Source organism: Schistocerca cancellata, chromosome 2, assembly GCF_023864275.1.
Source record: "Schistocerca cancellata isolate TAMUIC-IGC-003103 chromosome 2, iqSchCanc2.1, whole genome shotgun sequence".
In the NCBI taxonomy this organism is placed as follows: domain Eukaryota; kingdom Metazoa; phylum Arthropoda; class Insecta; order Orthoptera; family Acrididae; genus Schistocerca; species Schistocerca cancellata.
This window is the reverse complement of record NC_064627.1, coordinates 971,484,378-971,505,714: the sequence shown is the minus strand read 5'-3', so window position 1 is coordinate 971,505,714 and position 21,337 is coordinate 971,484,378. Positions and strand designations below refer to the sequence as shown.

At 41.6% G+C, this 21,337-nt stretch overlaps 1 protein-coding gene across 2 annotated transcripts in view; it reads left to right on the top strand.

Annotated features, from left to right (window-relative positions):
• The first annotated feature begins 947 nt into the window (after positions 1-947).
• Positions 948-21,337, top strand: part of LOC126162935 (serpin B4-like) — a 91,678-nt gene continuing 71,288 nt past the window's right edge. The window contains exons 1-3 of one of the 2 annotated variants that reach the window (XM_049919759.1): positions 948-1,081; positions 10,867-10,953; positions 15,558-15,737. In XM_049919759.1, coding sequence (XP_049775716.1) covers positions 10,879-10,953; positions 15,558-15,737 — 255 coding nt within the window. In that variant the 5' untranslated portion in view covers positions 948-1,081; positions 10,867-10,878. The remainder of the gene's footprint in view (positions 1,082-10,866; positions 10,954-15,557; positions 15,738-21,337) is intronic. The other variant, XM_049919758.1, reaches the window with a different exon arrangement.

Genomic DNA, 21,337 nt, shown 5'->3' with positions numbered 1-21,337 from the left:
CTTCGATTTACTTTCAATCCATATTCTGTACTCATTAGACGGTTCATTAGCAGATCATGTAATTCTTCTTCACTTTCACTTAGGATAGCAGTGTCAACAGCAAATCGTATCTTTGGTATTCTTTCAGCTTGAATTTTAAGTCCGTTCCTGAACCTTTCTTTTATTTCCGCCATTGCTTCTTCGATGTACAGATGTACAGATGTAGGTGCGAAAGACTACACCAAGTTATACCTTTTATGAATAAATACGTCCTATTGAAAAAATTGTGGTACATTATTTACTGGACGGCTCTCGTATAAACCGAATTGTGCCTTTGTGTATTCTATTCTGTAAGTCGTTGGTTCAGGATTGTTTTGCTCGTTCCTATGTTTCACCGGAATCCAAATTGGCCTTCACTGAGGTTGGCTTATACAAGATTTTCTGTTGTTCTATAAGTAATTTATGGGAATACGTAGTAGCCATCTCTTATTAAACAGATGGCTCGCTAATATTCACACCTGCCAGCGCCTTTTGTATTGGAATTAAGGTTCGTCTTGAAGCCTTACTGTATATGATCTTTCTCAAACATCTCACGTATCAGGAGGGTTACTTTCATCATAGCTGGCTCTATTGCTATGAAATGAAAATTATCTTACGCTTTAATAAACGGGTAAGAATCTCAGACTGTCATGGACGACAAAGGTGGCTACAGAGAAGCTGACAGAAACAGATTTACAGTAAAATCAAGAAGTGTTTCCATTGTGCTAGCAGTGCCACAGGAGTCACGTTCGCGTGCCTACGTTAGAAGGAGGAGAGGGAAAGGAGAAGTAGCTGGAAAACTGTCATTAGCGTCCTTTGAACTACGTGCATTTGGAGGGAGAACATACCAGCTGATGGTTGCAGGGTTCCCCGGCAGCTAATCGACGCCGGCTGTGCAGCGTTGGCGACCTCCAGAGACCACAGACAACGAGATTACGGACGACGTCATCCCTGCCTTCGGGCGGAAAAGTTCGTGAGTGCTCACTACAGCCCCACAGCTGCGGAGGCGTTCCAGTCCACTGCCGCGGCAGAAGCGAATCGGTGAACTTCCGCTGCAGCTAAGGTGAGCCCCTCTCTGAACAACACAGCACTCTTTGTTTTCTACTATCACTGTCCGCTATCCGCGTCTATGACAGGCACACACCGAAAACGAGTCAATAAGCACCTGGTATCATCTGTATACATTTTATTCTGCATGAAGAGTAATTTCTAATCAGACACACACTGAATTCGACAATTTGCTGTTTCCTGGCGAATTTTTAGTAATTTTAATCTCTGTCATTGCTGACGATCGTATCTCGGACTCACGAGCCATAACGTATTTTTTACGCGAAGTTTCTCGAGTAATTTACGCATTAGACTGCAATTATTGTTTACTATCCACTTTTTTCACAGTCTGGAACCGCGCAAGCACTACGGTCGCAGGTTCGAATCCTACCTCGGGCATGGATGTGTGTGATGTCCTTAGGTTAGTTAGGTTTAAGTAGTTCTATGTTCTAGGGGACTGATGACCTCAGAAGTTAAGTCCCATAGTGCTCGGAGCCATTTGAACCACTTTTTTTCGTTATCCAATATTATGCTGTTGTTATGCGGTAGTTGTGGACTACTCTATCTTGCCACCAGCAGATGAACGAGGACGGAGGTTGGGGGTCCACGGCAGGCGAGAAAGTTAAAAAATAGACGTATTAGCAACATATTTTAAAAACTGCCAATAATGACATAAATGAACTAGTAATTTCTCAGGTTTAACCTTCTGATTATCCATACAACGTACATAGAATACGTGATCAGTTTCGGAATACATACTCCTTCCTCTGATGTATCTGGCAAACCAGCTGCATCTACAGAGTGATTCTGCGCTGATGTTACAAATTTTCTGGAGTGATTGAAAAGGGTAGATGTTTCAGTTTGAGCTAAGGGACGCTGGTCAGGAAACGACTGAGTCGAAAGTTATAAGCGAAAATCGTTCTGGTACCCCTGACACGTGCAGGTGCTATTATTGGTAAGGTTGTAGGATAGACAACTTTCAGAGGTGGTCCTATGGCCCAAAACGTGAAAAAAATATCTAGTAAACAAGGGCCCTAAAATGCATGCCTTAAGAGCTACGAGCACGTGTTGATCTTCGCTATTGTGAAACGCATCTCATGTCCTGACCAAGCGCCCTTAGCCCTTAAGAGGGGGTGCTCATGAAAAACACACGCTATTTAAAAGATGCACCAAATCCACAATTTTGAACATCCGGCAATGAAATTTTGTACCACGGTTTACATGGAGTTAAAACATTTACTGTTAAGTTTCTTGGATTGTGTGTATATAACTTTTTTTCATTATGGAATTTAAAACTTTCGTTTTCAGAAAATAATATATGTGTCTTTTTCTCAGAAACTATTCAAGAGATTTCTATTCAAACTTTCTTTGTTTAATCTCTTTGCATCTAGCGAGTTTCACTCATGAGGCACCGAGCGAGGTGGCGCAGTGGTTAGCACACTGGACTCGCATTCGGGAGGACGACGGTTGAAACACGCGTCCGGGCATCCTGATTTAGGTTTTCCGTGATTTCCCTAAATCGCTTCAGGTAAATGCCGGGATGGTTCTTTCGAAAGGGCACGGCCGATTTCCTTCCCTATCCTTCCCTAATCCGAGCTTGTGGTTCAAATGGCTCTGAGCACTATGGGACTTAACATCTGAGGTCACCAGTCTCCTAGAACTACTTAAACCTAACTAACCTAAGGACATCATACACATCTATGCCCGAGGCAGGATTCGAACCTGCGACCGTAGCAGCAGCGCGTCTCCGGACTGAAGCGCCTAGAACCGCTCGGCCACCGCGGCCGTCTCGAGCTTGTGCTCCGTCTCCAATGACCTCGTTGTCGACGGGACGTTAAACATTAATCTCCTCCTCCCCCTCCACTCATGAGGCTTTTTGAATAAATCGAATAAAAGAATTGTAATAATTTTTAAGTATAATTATGTGAGTGAATATAAAATTCATCCAAAATTCAACACACTTTGCCCCATATCTCAGCTTACACTCAAAATCTCAATATTTATGGGGCACCATTAATTGGCTTTATAGAAATAAGTGTACAAAATTTCATAATTCTAGTCTTCATAGATTCTACGAGGATGGTACATAAACTTTTAAAAAACATAATTTGCAGGAAATGGAATTTAAAGTTCAGCCCAACATTTCTTCTTATGTCACCTACTCAGAAGGCCCCCACACTAGTACTCAGGGCCCTCTTTCCCTTCAGGGCTTCTCTCCTGGTTTCTTGTTTTCTGCCCTCTTTGCTTTACCAGGTCTTCAACTGACTTTTTAACTGCACAGAGGCGCCGAATATCTATTTTTCTCAAGAAATCTTGAGTGAAATTTCCTGTCTTGGGTCCGCCTGCTTAACTTTGTGGTGACGTGCTCGCCTCCGATGCAAGCGGGCCCGGGTTCGATTCCCGGCCGGGTTGGAGTTTTTCTCTGCTCGTGGACTGAGTGTTGTGTTGTCCTCATTATCATTTCATTCTCATCCCGGCGCGCAAGTCGCCCAATGTGGCGTCGAATGAAATAAGACTTGCACTTGGCGGCCGAACTTCCCTGACTAGGGGCCAACTGGCCAACGATGCCATACGCTAATTTCCATTTTTTTTTCTGTCTTGAAGCCCATTCTCTCTAATATCTGAATCCTCCCAAGGTTCCCATCAATTACAACTCTGACAACTATAGCGGATGAAAATTGGTTTTGGGGCATCGTTTCCATATGAGTGAATTTACAGACTGATTTGGATTCTGGTTTTGCCATGAACACGGTATTTTAGAAGTCCATGATCGGTCAGAAACCTGTAAGTGGGCTATCCCGTGCAAGGCTGTTTGAAAATAATCCACGGAATCGTTGCTCACTGAGCTAATACGAGGTGCATTCAAGTTCTAAGGCCTCCGAGTTTTTTTCTAATTAACTACTCACCCGAAATCGATGAAACTGGCGTTACTTCTCCACGTAATCGCCCTTCAGACGTACACATTTTTCACAACGCTGACGCCATGGTTCCATGGCAGCGGCGAAAGCTTCTTTAGGAGTCTATTTTGACAACTGGAAAATCGCTGAGGCAATAGCATCACGGCTGGTGAATGTGCGGCCACGGAGAGTGTCTTTCATTGTTGGAAAAAGCCAAAAGGCACTAGGAGCCAGGTCAGGTGAGTAGGGAGCATGAGGAATCACTTCAAAGTTGTTATCACGAAGAAACTCTTGCATAACATTACCTCGATGTGCGGGTGCATTGTCTTGGTGAAACAGCACACGCGCAGCCCTTCCCGGACGTTTTTGTTGCAGTGCAGGAAGGAATTTGTTCTTCAAAACATTTTCGTAGGATGCACCTGTTACCGTAGTGCCCTTTGGAACGCAATGGGTAAGGATTACGCCCTCGCTGTCCCAGAACATGGACACCATCATTTTTTCAGCACTGGCGGTTACCCGAAATTTTTTTGGTGGCGGTGAATCTGTGTGCTTCCATTGAGCTGACTGGCGCTTTGTTTCTGGATTGAAAAATGGCATCCACATCTCATCCATTGTCACAACCGACGAAAAGGAAGTCCCATTCGTGCTGTCGTTGCGCGTCAACATTGCTTGGCAACATGCCACACGGGCAGCCATGTGGTCGTCCGTCAGCATTCGTGGCACCCACCTCGATGACACTTTTCGCATTTTCAGGTCGTCATGCAGTAATGTGTGCACAGAACCCACAGAAATGCCAACTCTGGAGGCTATCTGTTCAACAGTCATTCGGCGAACCCCCAAAACAATTCTCTCCACTTTCTCGATCATGTCGTCAGACCGGCTTGTGCGAACCCGAGGTTGTTTCGGTTTGTTGTCACACGATGTTATGCCTTCATTAAACTGTCGCACCCATGAACGCACTTTCGACACATCCGTAACTCCATCACCACATGTCTCCTTCAACTGTCGATGAATTTCAATTGGTTTCACACCACGCAAATTCAAAAAACGAATGACTGCACGCTGTGCAAGTAAGGAAAACGTAGCCATTTTAAGTATTTAAAACAGTTCTCATTCTTGCCGACGGCGGTAAAATTCCATCTGCCATACGGTGCTGCCATCTCTGGGATGTATTGACAATGAACGCGGCCTCATTTTAAAACAATGCGCATGTTTCTATCTCTTTGCAGTCCAGAGAAAAAAAATCGGAGGCTTTGGAACTTGAATGCACCTCGTATTAAAATATTGCTTCAAAAAGTGGGCATGGCATAAATATTGAGGCGTACATTTAATTGCTTTTCAGGCACTTCGGATGCGATTTGGTCATTGAAACTTTAGGAACTTTTCGTGTGTGAGTTCTACTAACAAATCTAAAATTAATTGATAATTGACATATTCTGTCAGTTCTATGAACTTCCCCACTTAAGATCTGCATTTTACAGCCCATATGAACTAGACTTTTTTTCCTTGGTTTGGTCCGTTGTACCTCCTCCAGAAATATGGAGACAAAAGATTAGAAGAAATACTTCCCAATATCGAAGATCAACACGCGCTAATAGCTCTTAAGCTATGCATTTTATAACCAACATTTACTACACATTTTTTCTAGTTTTGATTCACAGAACCACCTCACAAAGTTGCCTACCCTACAATTTTAGCAGCAAAAATACCGATTATGCATTCCACTGTCGGAGTACCGATGCTACTAGTTTTTCAAGGTATGCAACTACGTTTCGTTGGTGAATACCACTGTTTTATTCCGACCTCTTTCATTATTCTATTTGCTTCCCACGATTCCGGCTGCTTTGAAACAATCTCGGAAATTTCTGTTAGGATGGTTCTCTTACTTTTACATTTATTGAAGTAAAAGCGCATCTCTTTCCAAATTTTCAGAAATATTACCCTTCTCTCTGAAAATTATCTCAGTTTGTGAAACTATAAGTAGTGCCGTGGGGCGAGTTGGTCTCTCACGATCCTTCAGATAATCAGTCCACGTCCCTGGATAGGTTTCAGATTGTCTGCCATTTCACTCTTCCTTCGTAGATACAGGTTTTGCCGAAAAACATGGGTAGTAGCTGAAAGTTAGTTAAACTATCAAGCGTTCGGGATTCTTGCATGACTCGTTTGAAGAAATGTCTAGAATTCCCTTTAAGTTGGTTTATGTCTTTAAAACACGGAAATGGCTATAAAGTCCGTATTTACTATACCGCCATCAATTATTCAATGTTATTGACTGTGTGTTCACTCGTACTGACGCACGACTTCTTGCGAGTTAACACATTCTGTTGTTCATTAGGCTTCTTGTAAAGAAGTGCTCGCCATAATGTAATTTACACGAAACGCACCGCGCGGAGCTTATGTCCAACATTCACACGCAAGTATTTCCTAAAACAAACCACTCACAAAGCTCAAACTTTCACAAAGGACTCACTACTGTAGTCGCCTGTCGTCAACGACACGAGAACCGATCAAACGCGCAAATTCTTTCGTTTTGTACAAATTTTATCAACGCGGCTTAACTTATGTGTTTGGCAGAAAACGGCTCCCGAGCCATTATCTCGACTCATACAGCTGAGGCACAAGGCCCTACACAAACGCACGGGAAATTCTGAATTAATATTAGCTAGTATGTTAAGCAGCTAGTCAGATCATCTCGAGCACTTCCACATTCGCGGTATTTCTAATGTCAGCTAATCAAATTACCACGAGTAATTTAGACTAGAAATCCCGTAACTGCGAAACTGAATAAAATTCAATGAAAACAAAATACGATTTCTTTCCAAAAAATAAATTACTAATAAATTTAATTCTCAACGCCCCTTCTGGCTGACTTTTACAAAATCAAGATCATTCGGACATACGTCACTAATTCCCCTATTGCACAATAACTATTTCACGCACACATTTACATTCTTTTAATAAAATATGACATTCTCACTTTACGTAAGTCTTCCATTCACTCTCTCAGTCTCTCCAAAACACTGTCACAACCAAAACACGATGAAATAATAATTTTCCAAGGTACTCCTACTTACGTCTGAAATCTGTGGTAGTTAAACTAAAGAAAATTCCAGAAAATTAGATTGTATGAACTCATCCTCTCCGTTGCAGTTTCGGTTGTTACTGTAGATGAATACATCACAGTCCCTAACTCAGTTTCACAATTACATCACGTTTATTATGTGTTTTAGATAAAAATTTATATCTCCGAAAGTACTGAAGTTATTGATTTGAAATTTTAACTGTATGGTTGTGCTATTCATCGAATTTGGTATACTAAGTATGAAATAGGTCAATTAATATTTACTAGTACTTCTTCAGATTCGTAGCAATATGTGTAACGCATTGAACTCAGCTTTAGGCAAGTACACAGGTCGCTCGCCCAGTAGCCAGCGTCAGTTGTGCCAGCTTGAGAACCAAAATCAGCTCTTCTCCCGGCTCCATGGAAAGCTACGATTCCAATGCAGGACGACAATTCGTAATAATTTGCGACGCTGCAGTAGGTTTGGCAGTGTTCGGATTTCCTTCTTCTCTTCATAACTCCGAAAAAAAAAGAATACCATTATTTTGTAGTTGCTTTCTCTTTCATAATTCGTTTTTTCTGACATTCCTACTATTTTTGCCACCTGAAAGGTTTCGTTCTGTATAGGCATCTTTACCTGATTCTGCTTTCTCTCTCTCTGGTAAAATTGTACCGCTTTGTACATCAGTTCTTTTAACATGAATGTATCCATTTTCGCGACATTTTCCTTCGTTTTCCACTCTCAGGTGCACTACTCGCGACCTGAAAACATTGACAACGCGGAGCGTTTTACTTAGTCACCACTGTACGTATTTGCTGCAACGTCTTTGTGTGTTTACAATAAGTCACTGTAGCTCAAGTGGAATAATATCATGTTTAAATAGTACATACTCTTTAACGGTGACTAATTTTGAAACAGTACTCTCATTTTCGATCCCTAATCAGCGTCTTTATAATATGGTTGTTAATATTTTACAATGATATAACTAAGATGCAGGCAATGGTTCGAAAATGAACGGACTCGTCACCACTAAGGAATATGTGTACAAATGCGGCAGGAATCTAAATAAATATTGAGTTTCCGTTGCTATGCTGTACAGTCAGTTTCGATTCCGTAAGAAAAAGGTAAAGCTTTATCAACCCGAAGGTTAGTTTCAACACCACACTGCTTTACTGTGCATGGTACTATTGAACTGACATAGCCAGCTACAGAAAGACTTACAATTTAACATACGACTCCGAAGCACGGTACATCTCGACATTTTTCGCATTAAAAAAAGTTGCCCGATGTGAAAGAACTGATAAGGATAAAACTCAAAGGGGTAATCTGTAGTCGAGGATGAGACCCGTGGATCCATAGTCGTACCCTTTTCCATTTTTTTATTTTATTGAGATACCGATTCGCGCTTCGTTTATTTTTGTTTAGGGGGTGGGTGGTGGAGGATTTGTATGTGCTGTAAAATAAAACGTTTTCGCATAATATTCCGTTACTTTTAACCACGTAGTAAAGTGTTGAGGCATGACCCCGGTAGTTAACGGGTATATATGTACAGGTGTATTTCACTCAATCATTGTAGCTTTGTTTGGCTTACCAGATACGTACGATGATGTAATGTGTGTCCCGAAATCAATAGTTACATTGTAAGGATAATAAACAATAACAAAATGCAGCATGAAGAAGTCTGGAATCTTTGACATAATAAAATAATAACTCATTTATTCTCTGATTGGCAGCTTCTAAAACATGTTACTGATACATCTACGTTTCACTTCTCTCGTGTGCTGTTTATTTATGTATAGCTACCGGAAGAATCGATAATCGAGGATGTGTGTTTGCGGATGCTCCATGCAAGAAGCTATTTCGTCTTAAGACTTGTCCTTTCTCACCGGAACGTTTTATATAGAATTGTCGTCTTCAATGGTCACTTCGACCGTGACATGCTCGTTTCAAATAAATGTTGATTAAAACGGGTTCTTTAAAGGGTTGAAACAGTATTTACGGGTATCAATGTTACCTGGTAATAGATTAAATTATGGTACTTCCACAATGTCTGCCGTACGTTAATATTGGGTTCAGCGCTTTCTTTGCCTGCATGGTGTTTAAAGCTGTCCCTTTTAGTGGAAAATTCAATTTCATGTTTTTCCATAGTCACTCTGACACAGACGGCCAGAAATAGTTACCTGAATGATGGTAGTTTTACCTCAATATGATATAGTCAAGCATTCAGAAGAATTTTATTTAAATTTTGTTTTCATCTTCACAAATTATTCACTTAAGAAAGAATGGAACTGGACAGAGATTCTCTACAGTGGCTTCCGGGGTATTTGGGTAGCTGGAGATATAAAAAAGCTAAATATGTTTTGTACGGTTACAGTCTTTCGGCGAGAACGACCTTTCGAGCAACTACTGTCTTCTGTCTAAAGCGCCACTATAGTCCGATGCACGAACGATGGCGGTTCGCGCATGTCGAGACACGGACGGGATTGCATTGTTGACGATTCCAAGCGATAGTTAGTGTGTAGCTAGACACACGGAAAATCAAACATGAACACCCGGAAACAACGGCCATACTCGAAAGAAATTTTGTACGTTAGTTACACAGCCTGTGCAATGTATACGGTTTTAAACAGAAGGTGGTGATGCATTCATGGGCAGACGGTGTTGAATAACAATTCCAGCATTTTGTATAGCCTTCACTAGGTCGTTGTATAAAGTTCTGCCTTCGTATGTAGTTGTCGTCTTACAGGTGACACTAGGTCTATATCGAGAAAACAACGCCATTTAAAATCGTTTACCACGAAATGCACGCATGGACGCCCTTCTGGCTTGTTTTTAATGTTAGCTGACACAAGACGAAGCTGGAAACATGTGGTCAAGCTATTCAGGCTCAGTTTGTGGTTCCAGATGCCTCCGCATTCAGTCATTGCATATATTTCTCGTTCCCACCGCCGCAAAAAACAGTGTTTGCCCCCAATATTTTCAAAAGTTTTCTCTTTGCAGTGTCCATTCGTAAATCGAAGATACTGAACGTATGAAACTTGTACATACATTAGCTATAAGTAAACCAATATACATTGTATTTCTAGAATATTTTTCAAGCAGTAATCTTGATCATTCTGTGCTTCAACCAATGAATAATGTAAATGTTAACAATAACCACCATAGCTGGATTTCAAGTACGTTTATTACGCTACAACAGCTTATGTTAGAAATGATGATCTTCATATGACCGAAATTCCAACTGTATTCATAACTAACAAAGTGGCGGATATGTGCCGATGCCATGACTCAAAACTGTCTAATCACCGTACATAATTCTGAAAGTCAATTTAGAAACACGGAGATCACAGTGAAAAATTCTCCCTTGTCGGGCCCTAGCACAGCCAGTTGTATTTGCGTGGTGGATAACATGCCGCCCTAAATGGTTCTCTACAGCGCAGAATGTTATGTTCCTTGCATATACTGACGGATGTGTTTGTTCCAGACAACCGAGCAATTTTCATTGTGCTCGTCGTATTCCGGAATTTGCCTTTCATCGTTATGTATAGTGAGTAGACAATTTCGTCTCACGGCACTGGCAAATTTCTGCCAGTTTGTGAGAATTAGCTACGGAGACTGTTGGTAAACTATCGATTAACTCAAGACGTTCATTGAGAGCGAAACGGGTTGCATCGTAATATAAGTACGTCAAATACAGCTATACAGGTACTTATTAAGATATGTGTGCAAGTTCTCCACGTAACTTAGTTCGCAGTATCTTACGGGTATTTTGATACTAAAATATTTTGAATGTTTATCAACTTACGCTGTACATTCTGATAATAATTCCTTTATTTTTACAGACTGTCGATATAATGGCTGAGGAAGTGAACGTAGCCTTGCAAAACATATCGCAGGCAAATAATGTCTTTACTTTCGACATGTATAAGGTTGGTATCCAATTAGTCCAGTACATGACAGCACGAAGCTATGTGTTGGAAAAAAAAAAGATATTTTTGATATTTCAACTACTGTGTATGTTTCTGTGTTTCTGTTCCCTTATGATTATTCTTGTTTATATCACTAGTGTTTGACTGTGATTAATGTTTTTGTTAGCTGTAGTCCACTGAAAATACTCAACACGAGCATAACCAAAAGGCCCGAAGAACTGATAGACGTACAGTTTCCTATCCTATATGGTGTATATGGGCTTTCTGTGAAGGCTAGACCACCATATAATAATATAACGAGGGCTAATTGGAAGATGTGTGCCGGCCGAGGTGGCCGAGCGGTTCTAGGCGCTACAGTCTGGAACCGTGCGACTGCTACGGTCGCAGGTTCGAATCCTGCCCCGGGCATGGAAGTGTGTGATGTCCTTAGGTTAGTTAGGTTTAAGTAGTTCGAAGATCTAGGGGACTGATGACCTTAGAAGTTAAGTCCCATAGTGCTCAGAGCCATTTGAACCATTTTTTTGGAAGATGTGTTACATTTTTTCATATACTGCAACAGATAAGTACGACTGAGTGCAGTTTGTAAAAGTTTACAACACTGGTTTCATGATAATGGCTTCGCCAAACATGGCCCTGATGGTCAGTTAATTGGATGTTCTGTCATGTGATAATTTATCTAACATATACAAAAACGAATAGTTGTAGCCGACCACTTACTATTTTCATTAAAAGAACGAAGATTTAGTGTCATTATGTGAATCTCTTTCCTACGAAGTTATTAAAGGCGCAACATCTGTAATAGATACGTACGTAACACTGCGAGAAAATTATAAATCTGCCACCTAATCAAATGAAGGAAATCGTGGAAGTGACATTTACAGTGCTTCAAAATTTCGTTTTCAGCATACTTTCGCTATTAAAGAGCGAACATGTTTCTTCTGAAACTGTTATGAAACATTATCTGCAAGAAAATGTAATCTCCCGTGTCTGACATGCTGCTTGCTTGGTCGTGGACAGCTACAAACCCAGAGAGCAGCCATCCAGGTGCTCATTAACCCCAAGAAACCTTGAGCCTTATTGCATACCGAGTTGAGACATTCTCTTCTTATTCTTTCAAACCTGTCTACACTCTCAGCCCAGGTGATGGAGACCTCGATGACAAGACCAAAGATCTGAAAAGATTCACTCATTCTCTAACCATTCACTTGATGTGAGTCTAGTAAATTATCAGTCAATAAATAATCTTGCTCATTCTTTGTACTCCACAGCTGATTAACGTTAATGACAATAAAAGCACTGTAGCTATATTTAAGGTAAGCTTGTTACGTCACAATCGTTTCCGTTCAATGAACATTATCAGATGACCTACAGTTTAACATTCACAATGCTACTCCAGGCGGGTGTAAAAATTCTTTCAAACCTGTCTACACTCTCAGCCCAGGAGATGGAGACCTCGATGACAAGACCAAAGATCTGAAAAGATTCAATCATTCTCTAACCATTCACTTGATGTGAGTCTAGTAAATTATCAGTCAATAAATAATCTTGCTCATTCTTTGTACTCCACAGCTGATTAACGTTAATGACAATAAAAGCACTGTAGCTATATTTAAGGTACGCTTATTACGTCACAATCGTTTCCGTTCAATGAACATTATCAGATGACCTACAGTTTAACATTCACAATGCTACTCCAGGCGGGTGTAAAAATGAATGTGCCCAACGGAAAATAATAAACGCTAAAATGATGACTTGGCCCTGTCTGACTATCCCCTGAAACAGATATTAGGATCTCTTAATGCTCTTTTTTACATATAAATTACAATCTAAACATAAATGAATGATGAAAGCAACTAATACTAGTAAATGATAAACGTTGTTGTTCAGTATATATGTATTATAGATTAAAATCAACCCTTTAAGTACGAGAGTAATCCCAAAAGTAAGGTCTCCTATTTTTTATAAGTACATAGACCCGTTTATTTCTACAATGGTTTACATCAGTTTACAGCTTGAACATTTAGGTATTTTTCGACATAATGTCATACCAGCTCGCCACCACGTTGTTCAGAAAGTTATGAACCTCTTCTTTCACATCGTCGTCGGAACTGAATCGCTGGGACCACAATTAACGGTGAAAGGTACTGTGAGACTCTGAAAAAACTCAAACGGATAATTCAGAACCGGAGAAGAGGAATGTTGAGCAAGGGCGTACACATTCTCCATGACAACGCTCGCCCACACATCGCTCGGCAAACCGTTGCTCTCCTGCAACAGTTTCAGTGGACCATAATCACCCACCCACCCTATAGTCCTGACTTGGCACCCAGTGACTATCACCTGTTCCCTAGGTTAAAAGAACATTTGGCCGAAAAGCGATTCAGCTCCGACGACGAGGTGAAAGAAGAGGTTCATAAGTTTCTGAACAGCATGGCGGCCAGCTGGTATGACATGGGCATACAAAAACTGCCACAGCGTCTACAGAAATGCATCGACAGAAATGGTGATTATGTCGAAAAATAGCTGAATGTTCAAGCTGTAAACTGATATAAACCGCCGGCCGCGGTGGTCTAGCGGTTCTGGCGCTGCAGTCCGGAACCGCGGGACTGCTACGGTCGCAGGTTCGAATCCTGCCTCGGGCATGGGTGTGTGTGATGTCCTTAGGTTAGTTAGGTTTAAGTAGTTCTAAGTTCTAGGGGACTTATGACCTAAGATGTTGAGTCCCATAGTGCTCAGAGCCATTTGAACCATTTGATATAAACCACTGTAGAAATAAACAGGTCTATGTACGTATAAAAAATGAGAGACCTTACTTTTGGGATTACCCTGGTACAATTGTTTATATTTCCTAACTGAAATTATTAATCAATTGCCCAATTCTGCCCCTTATTATGACTGCGCGGTCTAATATCACTAACGCGAAATGACTGTCATCATCTACGTACCGAACACTAGAAGACACTACTTTCAAAGATGGTCTACGGTAGTGTGGAACCTCAGTGTGAATAAACTAACGTGATCACAGCTGTTTAGCTTTTGTAGCCCTAATAAGCCGAAGCAGTTTGCGATATCACCGTATGTACTGCGTCCGGTGCGTCGAAGTGATGGTTCTAGTACTCGTCTGCGACAATGGAAGAAATCCTGCCACAAATAAACTCTTTCAAACAGTAGGACAGCAGAAGGGGGTCCTCTGACTAATATAATACTGTCTCATCCTCTCTGTGCTCTACGGACGAGAAACGCGAACTCCCAGACACAAGGACGGAGTTCAGATAACGTCTCAACGTTAAGTATAGGCAGAAGAAGTGCTGTCAATTACTGAACGCTGCTTACTCAACGACAACTTCCAACCCGGAGGTGAAGTCCAGAATAGTATAGGTTCGCAACAGTACAGTGCCTTACTGCTCTAACTATAAACTCTCCTGGGAGCAAAGACATCAAGTCCGTCTGTACCACCAAAGCTGATACGGGGCGACTGTCACACACGGGGGCTCGCAATGGAAGATTTTGTCTCTCCAGCGCTGGATTCCCAGCAAGGCTTGGCTCCCCACCATCGTAATTCCGAAAACGAATCATATTCCCGAAACCAAGGAATATTCTCCCTCTCTACAGATTCTTCCGAACGCCGACCAACCATATTTTAGTCTTTCGTCGTCCAGCGCGGAAAGTTTGTGAGGAAAAACCTATACTCCTACAATGGTACGCTTCTGAGTAAAAATCCTTGGAAATAACCCGGCCTGCGTGGTTTCAGAGGTGCCACTTCTTCGTTCCTCTCACCTGCGTCCAAGATTTGCAGAGTTCCCGGTTATCCTTCCGGTCCTGCTACAATAGCGGCCGGCCGTCACCCTATTGTGCTTCAGAGCTCAGGTGCCACGACGTCCGTCTGTCTACTTCCTGTTTTTAAGCAGGACCAACACCTGTGCAGGCCTTCCACCCAGGGCTTGAGTTCTGCCTGCCGTTTCATTTCCACTGGCGTTCCAACCTCTACTAATATAGGCAATCATTCTTTGCGTCATTCTGATAATAAAGAGAAGAGAGTATTCCAAAAAAATGGTTCAAATGGCTCTGAGCACTATGGGACTTAACTATTGAGGTCATCAGTCCCCTAGAACTTAGAACTACTTAAACCTAACTAACCTAAGGACATCACATACATCCATGACCGAGGCAGGATTCGAACCTGCGACCGTAGCTGTCTCGCGGTTCCAGACTGTAGCTCCTAGAACCGCACGGCCACTGCGGCCGGCAGAGTATTCCAGTCAACATTATCAAAAGCTTTCTCTAAGTCTACAAATGACAGAAAGGTAGGCTTAATCTGTCTTCTAAGATAAGTCGTAGGGTCAGTATTGCCCCAAGCGTTCCAACATTTCTACGAAATCCGAACTGATCTTCCCCGATGTCGGCTTCTACCAGTTTTACCATTCTTATGTAACGAATTCGCGTTAGTATTTTGCAGCCGATAGCGTACCTTATTCGTTATATTCTATCATTACTTCCAGTAATGTCTATGAAGACATTTAGGATTTACAGTCTTAAACTCTCATAGCAAACGGGTCTTAAAATTACATTAATATATAGACTGTGACACATGTGTTCATTTTTAGGTTTTGGCAGCAGAGCCGGGAAACCTGTTCTTCTCTCCTATCAGTATACAGGTAATTCTCGCGCTGACATTTCTTGGAGCCAAAGGCAATACTGCCAAAGAGATTGCCAGAGGACTGCGCCTACCAGAGGATAGCGCTGTCGTTGAGGATGGTGTTGGGGCTGTAATGAACAGATTACAGGTGAGTAATGCTTGTGCAAGGGACTTATGCACGCAGATCACTTATCCGATAATATCAGAAGAATGGAAATCATTCTCCTTGATACACGTTTTAAAACTGTTTCTGTAAATGTGACTTCAGTAACACCTAATGAGGCAGTTTGCTTAGTGTGGTAGAGGCAAAATTTGTAAATTTTCGCTTCTAAACAACAGTAAGTGCATGCTTGTTTGTTCTTATTTGCGTTTAACGCATTTTTGAAGAGCATGCGCAGATCTGGAGAATCTGACGAAAACAGAAATAACAGCACCAAAGAATAATTAATGTAGAGTAAAGAAATTTTGGAAATATATACGTTTAGATAGCAGTTCATGTGATTAACATTGCACAATCACAGTTGAATGTAAGGGCGAGATAAGCCATTGAAAATGTGAAATGCTGGTATATAAATAGCCGGTGTAGCCGCCAGAACGTTGAATGCAAGCATGCAAATGTGCATGAATTGTGTTGCACAGCTCCTGGATGTCCGTTTGTCTGGTGGAGTTCGATAACTGTTGCGCTTGGGACGGGTATGGTTAACACGTTTCTTGTAGTAGCCATTTTCGAGGTAGCTGTATATAAATTGCAGTTTTTTCAAAGAAAATAATGTTGTTTGTGGATGACGCTTGCCCGATAATGTCCCATACTAGCTCTCCTGCAAACAGATCTAGTGTTAGAGCGAGCCAAGGCAACATGTCGACATTTTATAGAGCATGTTGGATTACAACATCGGTATTTGGGGGAGCGTCATCCAGTCGGCAAACACTTACTGCGGAATGCTGTTCATGAATGGCAGCACGACATATCGAATCATCACAAATTGATGTACCCATACGGAGTCAGATTGCGGGGGATAGCAACGAGAGTTGCCGAGAATTCTCCGGGTTGTATGGCCGTGGTCCATGGAACTCTTCTATCCCTGACGTGTCGTCCAAAGCTACGCTGGACATCTTCAGAGGTACTCCTGGTTGTGCTGAGTCTTGCCGACTGACGAGTCCTTCGTCGAAGAACGGCCTAAATACCGTGGAAAGTGGGCATGGTCTGGATTTCATGTGATAGCAGAGATAAACCTTGTCAAGGATAAAATATAACTATAAATCATAGTACGTCAAAGATAAGAACTTCTCATCGATTCTGGGGCGCCACTGACCATATATCGCTGAGTTTCGTGGCTTTTTTCTTTTCTGATAAAATTATCTCCATGTTTATATATTTCGATGGCTTCTCTATATAGCCGTGGACAATACACTCCTGGAAATTGAAATAAGAACACCGTGAATTCATTGTCCCAGGAAGGGGAAACTTTATTGACACATTCCTGGGGTCAGATACATCACATGATCACACTGACAGAACCACAGGCACATAGACACAGGCAACAGAGCATGCACAATGTCGGCACTAGTACAGTGTATACCCACCTTTCGCAGCAATGCAGGCTGCTATTCTCCCATGGAGACGATCGTAGAGATGCTGGATGTAGTCCTGTGGAACGGCTTGCCATGCCATTTCCACCTGGCGCCTCAGTTGGACCAGCGTTCGTGCTGGACGTGCAGACCGCGTGAGACGACGCTTCATCCAGTCCCAAACATGCTCAATGGGGGACAGATCCGGAGATCTTGCTGGCCAGGGTAGTTGACTTACACCTTCTAGAGCACGTTGGGTGGCACGGGATACATGCGGACGTGCATTGTCCTGTTGGAACAGCAAGTTCCCTTGCCGGTCTAGGAATGGTAGAACGATGGGTTCGATGACGGTTTGGATGTACCGTGCACTATTCAGTGTCCCCTCGACGATCACCAGTGATGTACGGCCAGTGTAGGAGATCCCTCCCCACACCATGATGCCGGGTGTTGGCCCTGTGTGCCTCGGTCGTATGCAGTCCTGATTGTGGCGCTCACCTGCACGGTGCCAAACACGCATACGGCCATCATTGGCACCAAGGCAGAAGCGACTCTCATCGCTGAAGACGACACGTCTCCATTCGTCCCTCCATTCACGCCTGTCGCGACACCACTGGAGGCGGGCTGCACGATGTTGGAGCGTGAGCGGAAGACGGCCTAACGGTGTGTGGGACCGTAGCCCAGCTTCATGGAGACGGTTGCGAATGGTCCTCGCCGATACCCCAGGAGTAACAGTGTCCCTAATTTGCTGGGAAGTGGCGGTGTGCGGTCCCCTACGGCACTGCGTAGGATCCTACGGTCTTGGCGTGCATCCGTGCGTCGCTGCGGTCCGGTCCCAGGTCGACGGGCACGTGCACCTTCCGCCGACCACTGGCGACAACATCGATGTACTGTGGAGACCTCACGCCCCACGTGTTGAGCAATTCGGCGGTACGTCCACCAGGCCTCCCGCATGCCCACTATACGCCCTCGCTCAAAGTCCGTCAACTGCACATACGGTTCACGTCCACGCTGTCGCGGCATGCTACCAGTGTTAAAGACTGCGATGGAGCTCCGTATGCCACGGCAAACTGGCTGACACTGACGGCGGCGGTGCACAAATGCTGCGCAGCTAGCGCCATTCGACGGCCAACACCGCGGTTCCTGGTGTGTCCGCTGTGCTGTGCGTGTGATCATTGCTTGTACAGCCCTCTCGCAGTGTCTGGAGCAAGTATGGTGGGTCTGACACACCGGTGTCAATGTGTTCTTTTTTCCATTTCCAGGAGTGTAGTTCGTCATAGGGCATAAAACTTCAGTTTCCGAAAATTTCACTACGTTATGACCTGACTGAAGAGCATGTTCCAACACGGCTGTCTTGTCTGTTTTCCCTAGTCGGCTGTGGCGTTTGCTGTGTTATTCAGTGGTTTGGTATTTAATATGTAAATGGAAATGATGATCTTATTTCATTACAGTGAATAATTACGAAATAATTTTTTCTCCCGGCTAAAGATTTGGTCAAGTTGCTAAAGAACTCCAAGTTAACGTTGTGTTAAAGTGTTGCCTGTAAGTTGTGTAAGTGTCACTAAATCACAGTTCATACAACAGATTCTATACAACTATTGATTATGATGGAAACAGTTATGATCATTAAAACCACCGAATATCAGCCGCGCACAACACTGACGTATATTACCTGAAACAATATTCTTCGCAACTCGTGCGTAATTAATTTCGGCTCCATACATCAGCAAGAAAAAGTTTGTTATTAGGATCGGTCTATGAGCACTGTTTTTTAAGAACCAATCTGATTCGAATTATTTTCATTAAAGTGAGTTCGGAACCACCGGTGCACATTTATTTTTACACATTTTTATTGCCTTCGGCATTTATGTTTGCAGAGTTGCGTAATTTAAATTTACCGCTGTAGATACTTTGTATTGTTAGAGCAAATTTCCTTTTAACAGGATAAGTATTTGAAATGCTTATTAAACTTTACTTTCATATTTTGCACTATTTAGACTAATTTTCATCAAGCAAACCTTTGATACTTTCGTAAGAAACACAGATAAAAACGCGATACAGATCGCTCTCATCAATGGCTGCTCTCCTTGCAGCGGAAAGAAATAATTAACACATATAATGCTTATTGAGAGAGGAATTTAAGTTACAAATAATTATTCACTCATATTTCTAATAATAATGAACTCTATTCTCAAGGAATAATTAACAAATAATTACAATTTCTTAACATACCTCAATTTGATATGCGTCTTGCGTCCGCAACCTACAAAAGCCAACAAAAAAAGGTAAAAACAAAGGAAGACAAACGCAGATCATAAAAGGAATTTAAAATTATCATTGTCTTTGTATGACACACATCGATATGTTCAATTACATCATAAAATATAATATTAATAATTAATATTTATCATCGTTTTATTTCACTGGTTTTTCATATGTCGGATAGATAATGTTTGTAACTGTTAGAGGCATAAATTCCTCTCGTCGCACTGTAGCTAAAATTTATCTCGTGGATGTTACACGGGAGAGATTTTTATGTTCCTTCAACCGTGTATTCACACTTGTCTTTGTAGTTCCAATGTAGATCCTACCATATGTACACGGAAAGTTGTATACACCACTTGCATGTCCATGATCACGTATACCTAATGAATTTGATTTTGGACAAGGCCATCGTCTCCGAAGAAATCTGTGACTGGCTAGTGGTGAGAAGTGCACAACGAGTTGTTATGAGCAGCCTACTCTACTCTCTCATTCTCTACTTATTTAGATTTGGTTTAATGCTTAAACAGTGCGACTGCTCACGTAAAATATGAAACAAAAGAGCCTACAACAAATCGAAGTAATACAAAAATTAATACGGTCGCTATCCCAATGGGACACTGTCCGTCCAATAACTGATCAATAATTCGGACGGCAATGAAAACGTAAATGTTTGGGTGTACCTGTGGTGACAGAAGACTGACACACGTCTCTGAGAACACAGTATGCTACGAAATAATATTGAATGTAGAAATCAGTTGTCTTAATACTCAGATACGTTAATTTTAAGAGAGTATTTAAACTAGTTATACAGAAGTAAATTATCGACTGGAGGTAGTTGCTTTGTTACGAAAGTAATTTACGTAACCTCAGATTAACGTTTAGTTACACGCTCTAATTTCCTGGATATGGCAAGCTACGAACTTTGAAAATGATACTTACTATAAAAATTTACTGGGTCAAATAAGCACCTGTTGACTTTCAACAAATTAATAACGCCGAAATACGAACCGACCGAGTACACAATAATATTACTACAGTAGAGACATATATAAAATACGTGAACGTAATTTATTCCTTTCTTGGAACTGAAATTGCCACAATTACTCCGATTTTAGGTTACTTTTCTTTGTTTTCACACAATTAGCAACAAAGACATTGCCTTTGACTATTATTGAACAACAATGAGGCTTCATTATTACTTACTTCAATTATCCTTTTAGCAAACAAACAAAACCGGCAATGATAGTCTCTTATTACTTTTCTTTTAGCTGTTTAAACAATGACACTCTGGTATTCACTAATTGGAAAGGGGTGGGGCTCTAAGTAGATGACAATCACTGAGGATAATAACAAGATCAGGTACCCACAGTTTTTACGTACAGCACTTACTATTGAAATAAAATTAACTGGAAATTTCCCTGGGTAGTATCTCACAAAGTTTACTAAGATTATGAACGTTTTCTGAAAGGCATATTATCATTGATATTGTACTGGAAATATTACAACTTTTTATTGGATGTAGCACGTATATTTAACATCAACATGTTGATAAGTTTAGTAGCTATTTCTGGCCTATGACGAGTAAAATATTCACTGATTACCACTCTCCATGAATATTTCTGAAACGTCTGACCGGTAATAGTTATGTTTCACGTTACAGAATCTATAAGCGTTGGATACATATCGTTTATAAACAGTATATACAGTATTAGAAACAGTATATACTTCATCCTTTTTCGGCAAATCAAAATTATAAAATAAAAAAAGTTCACCTAGTCTCTTCTAACTCAAGTATTCTAATGCAAAACTCTTCCTATTGCACTAAGTGAATAGCACAGCTATGCCGTATTGAATGAACATGCTTGTCGTACATGCGACTGTAATGTTGCTAAATTGCCTTTCTTTAATTTCTCTTTT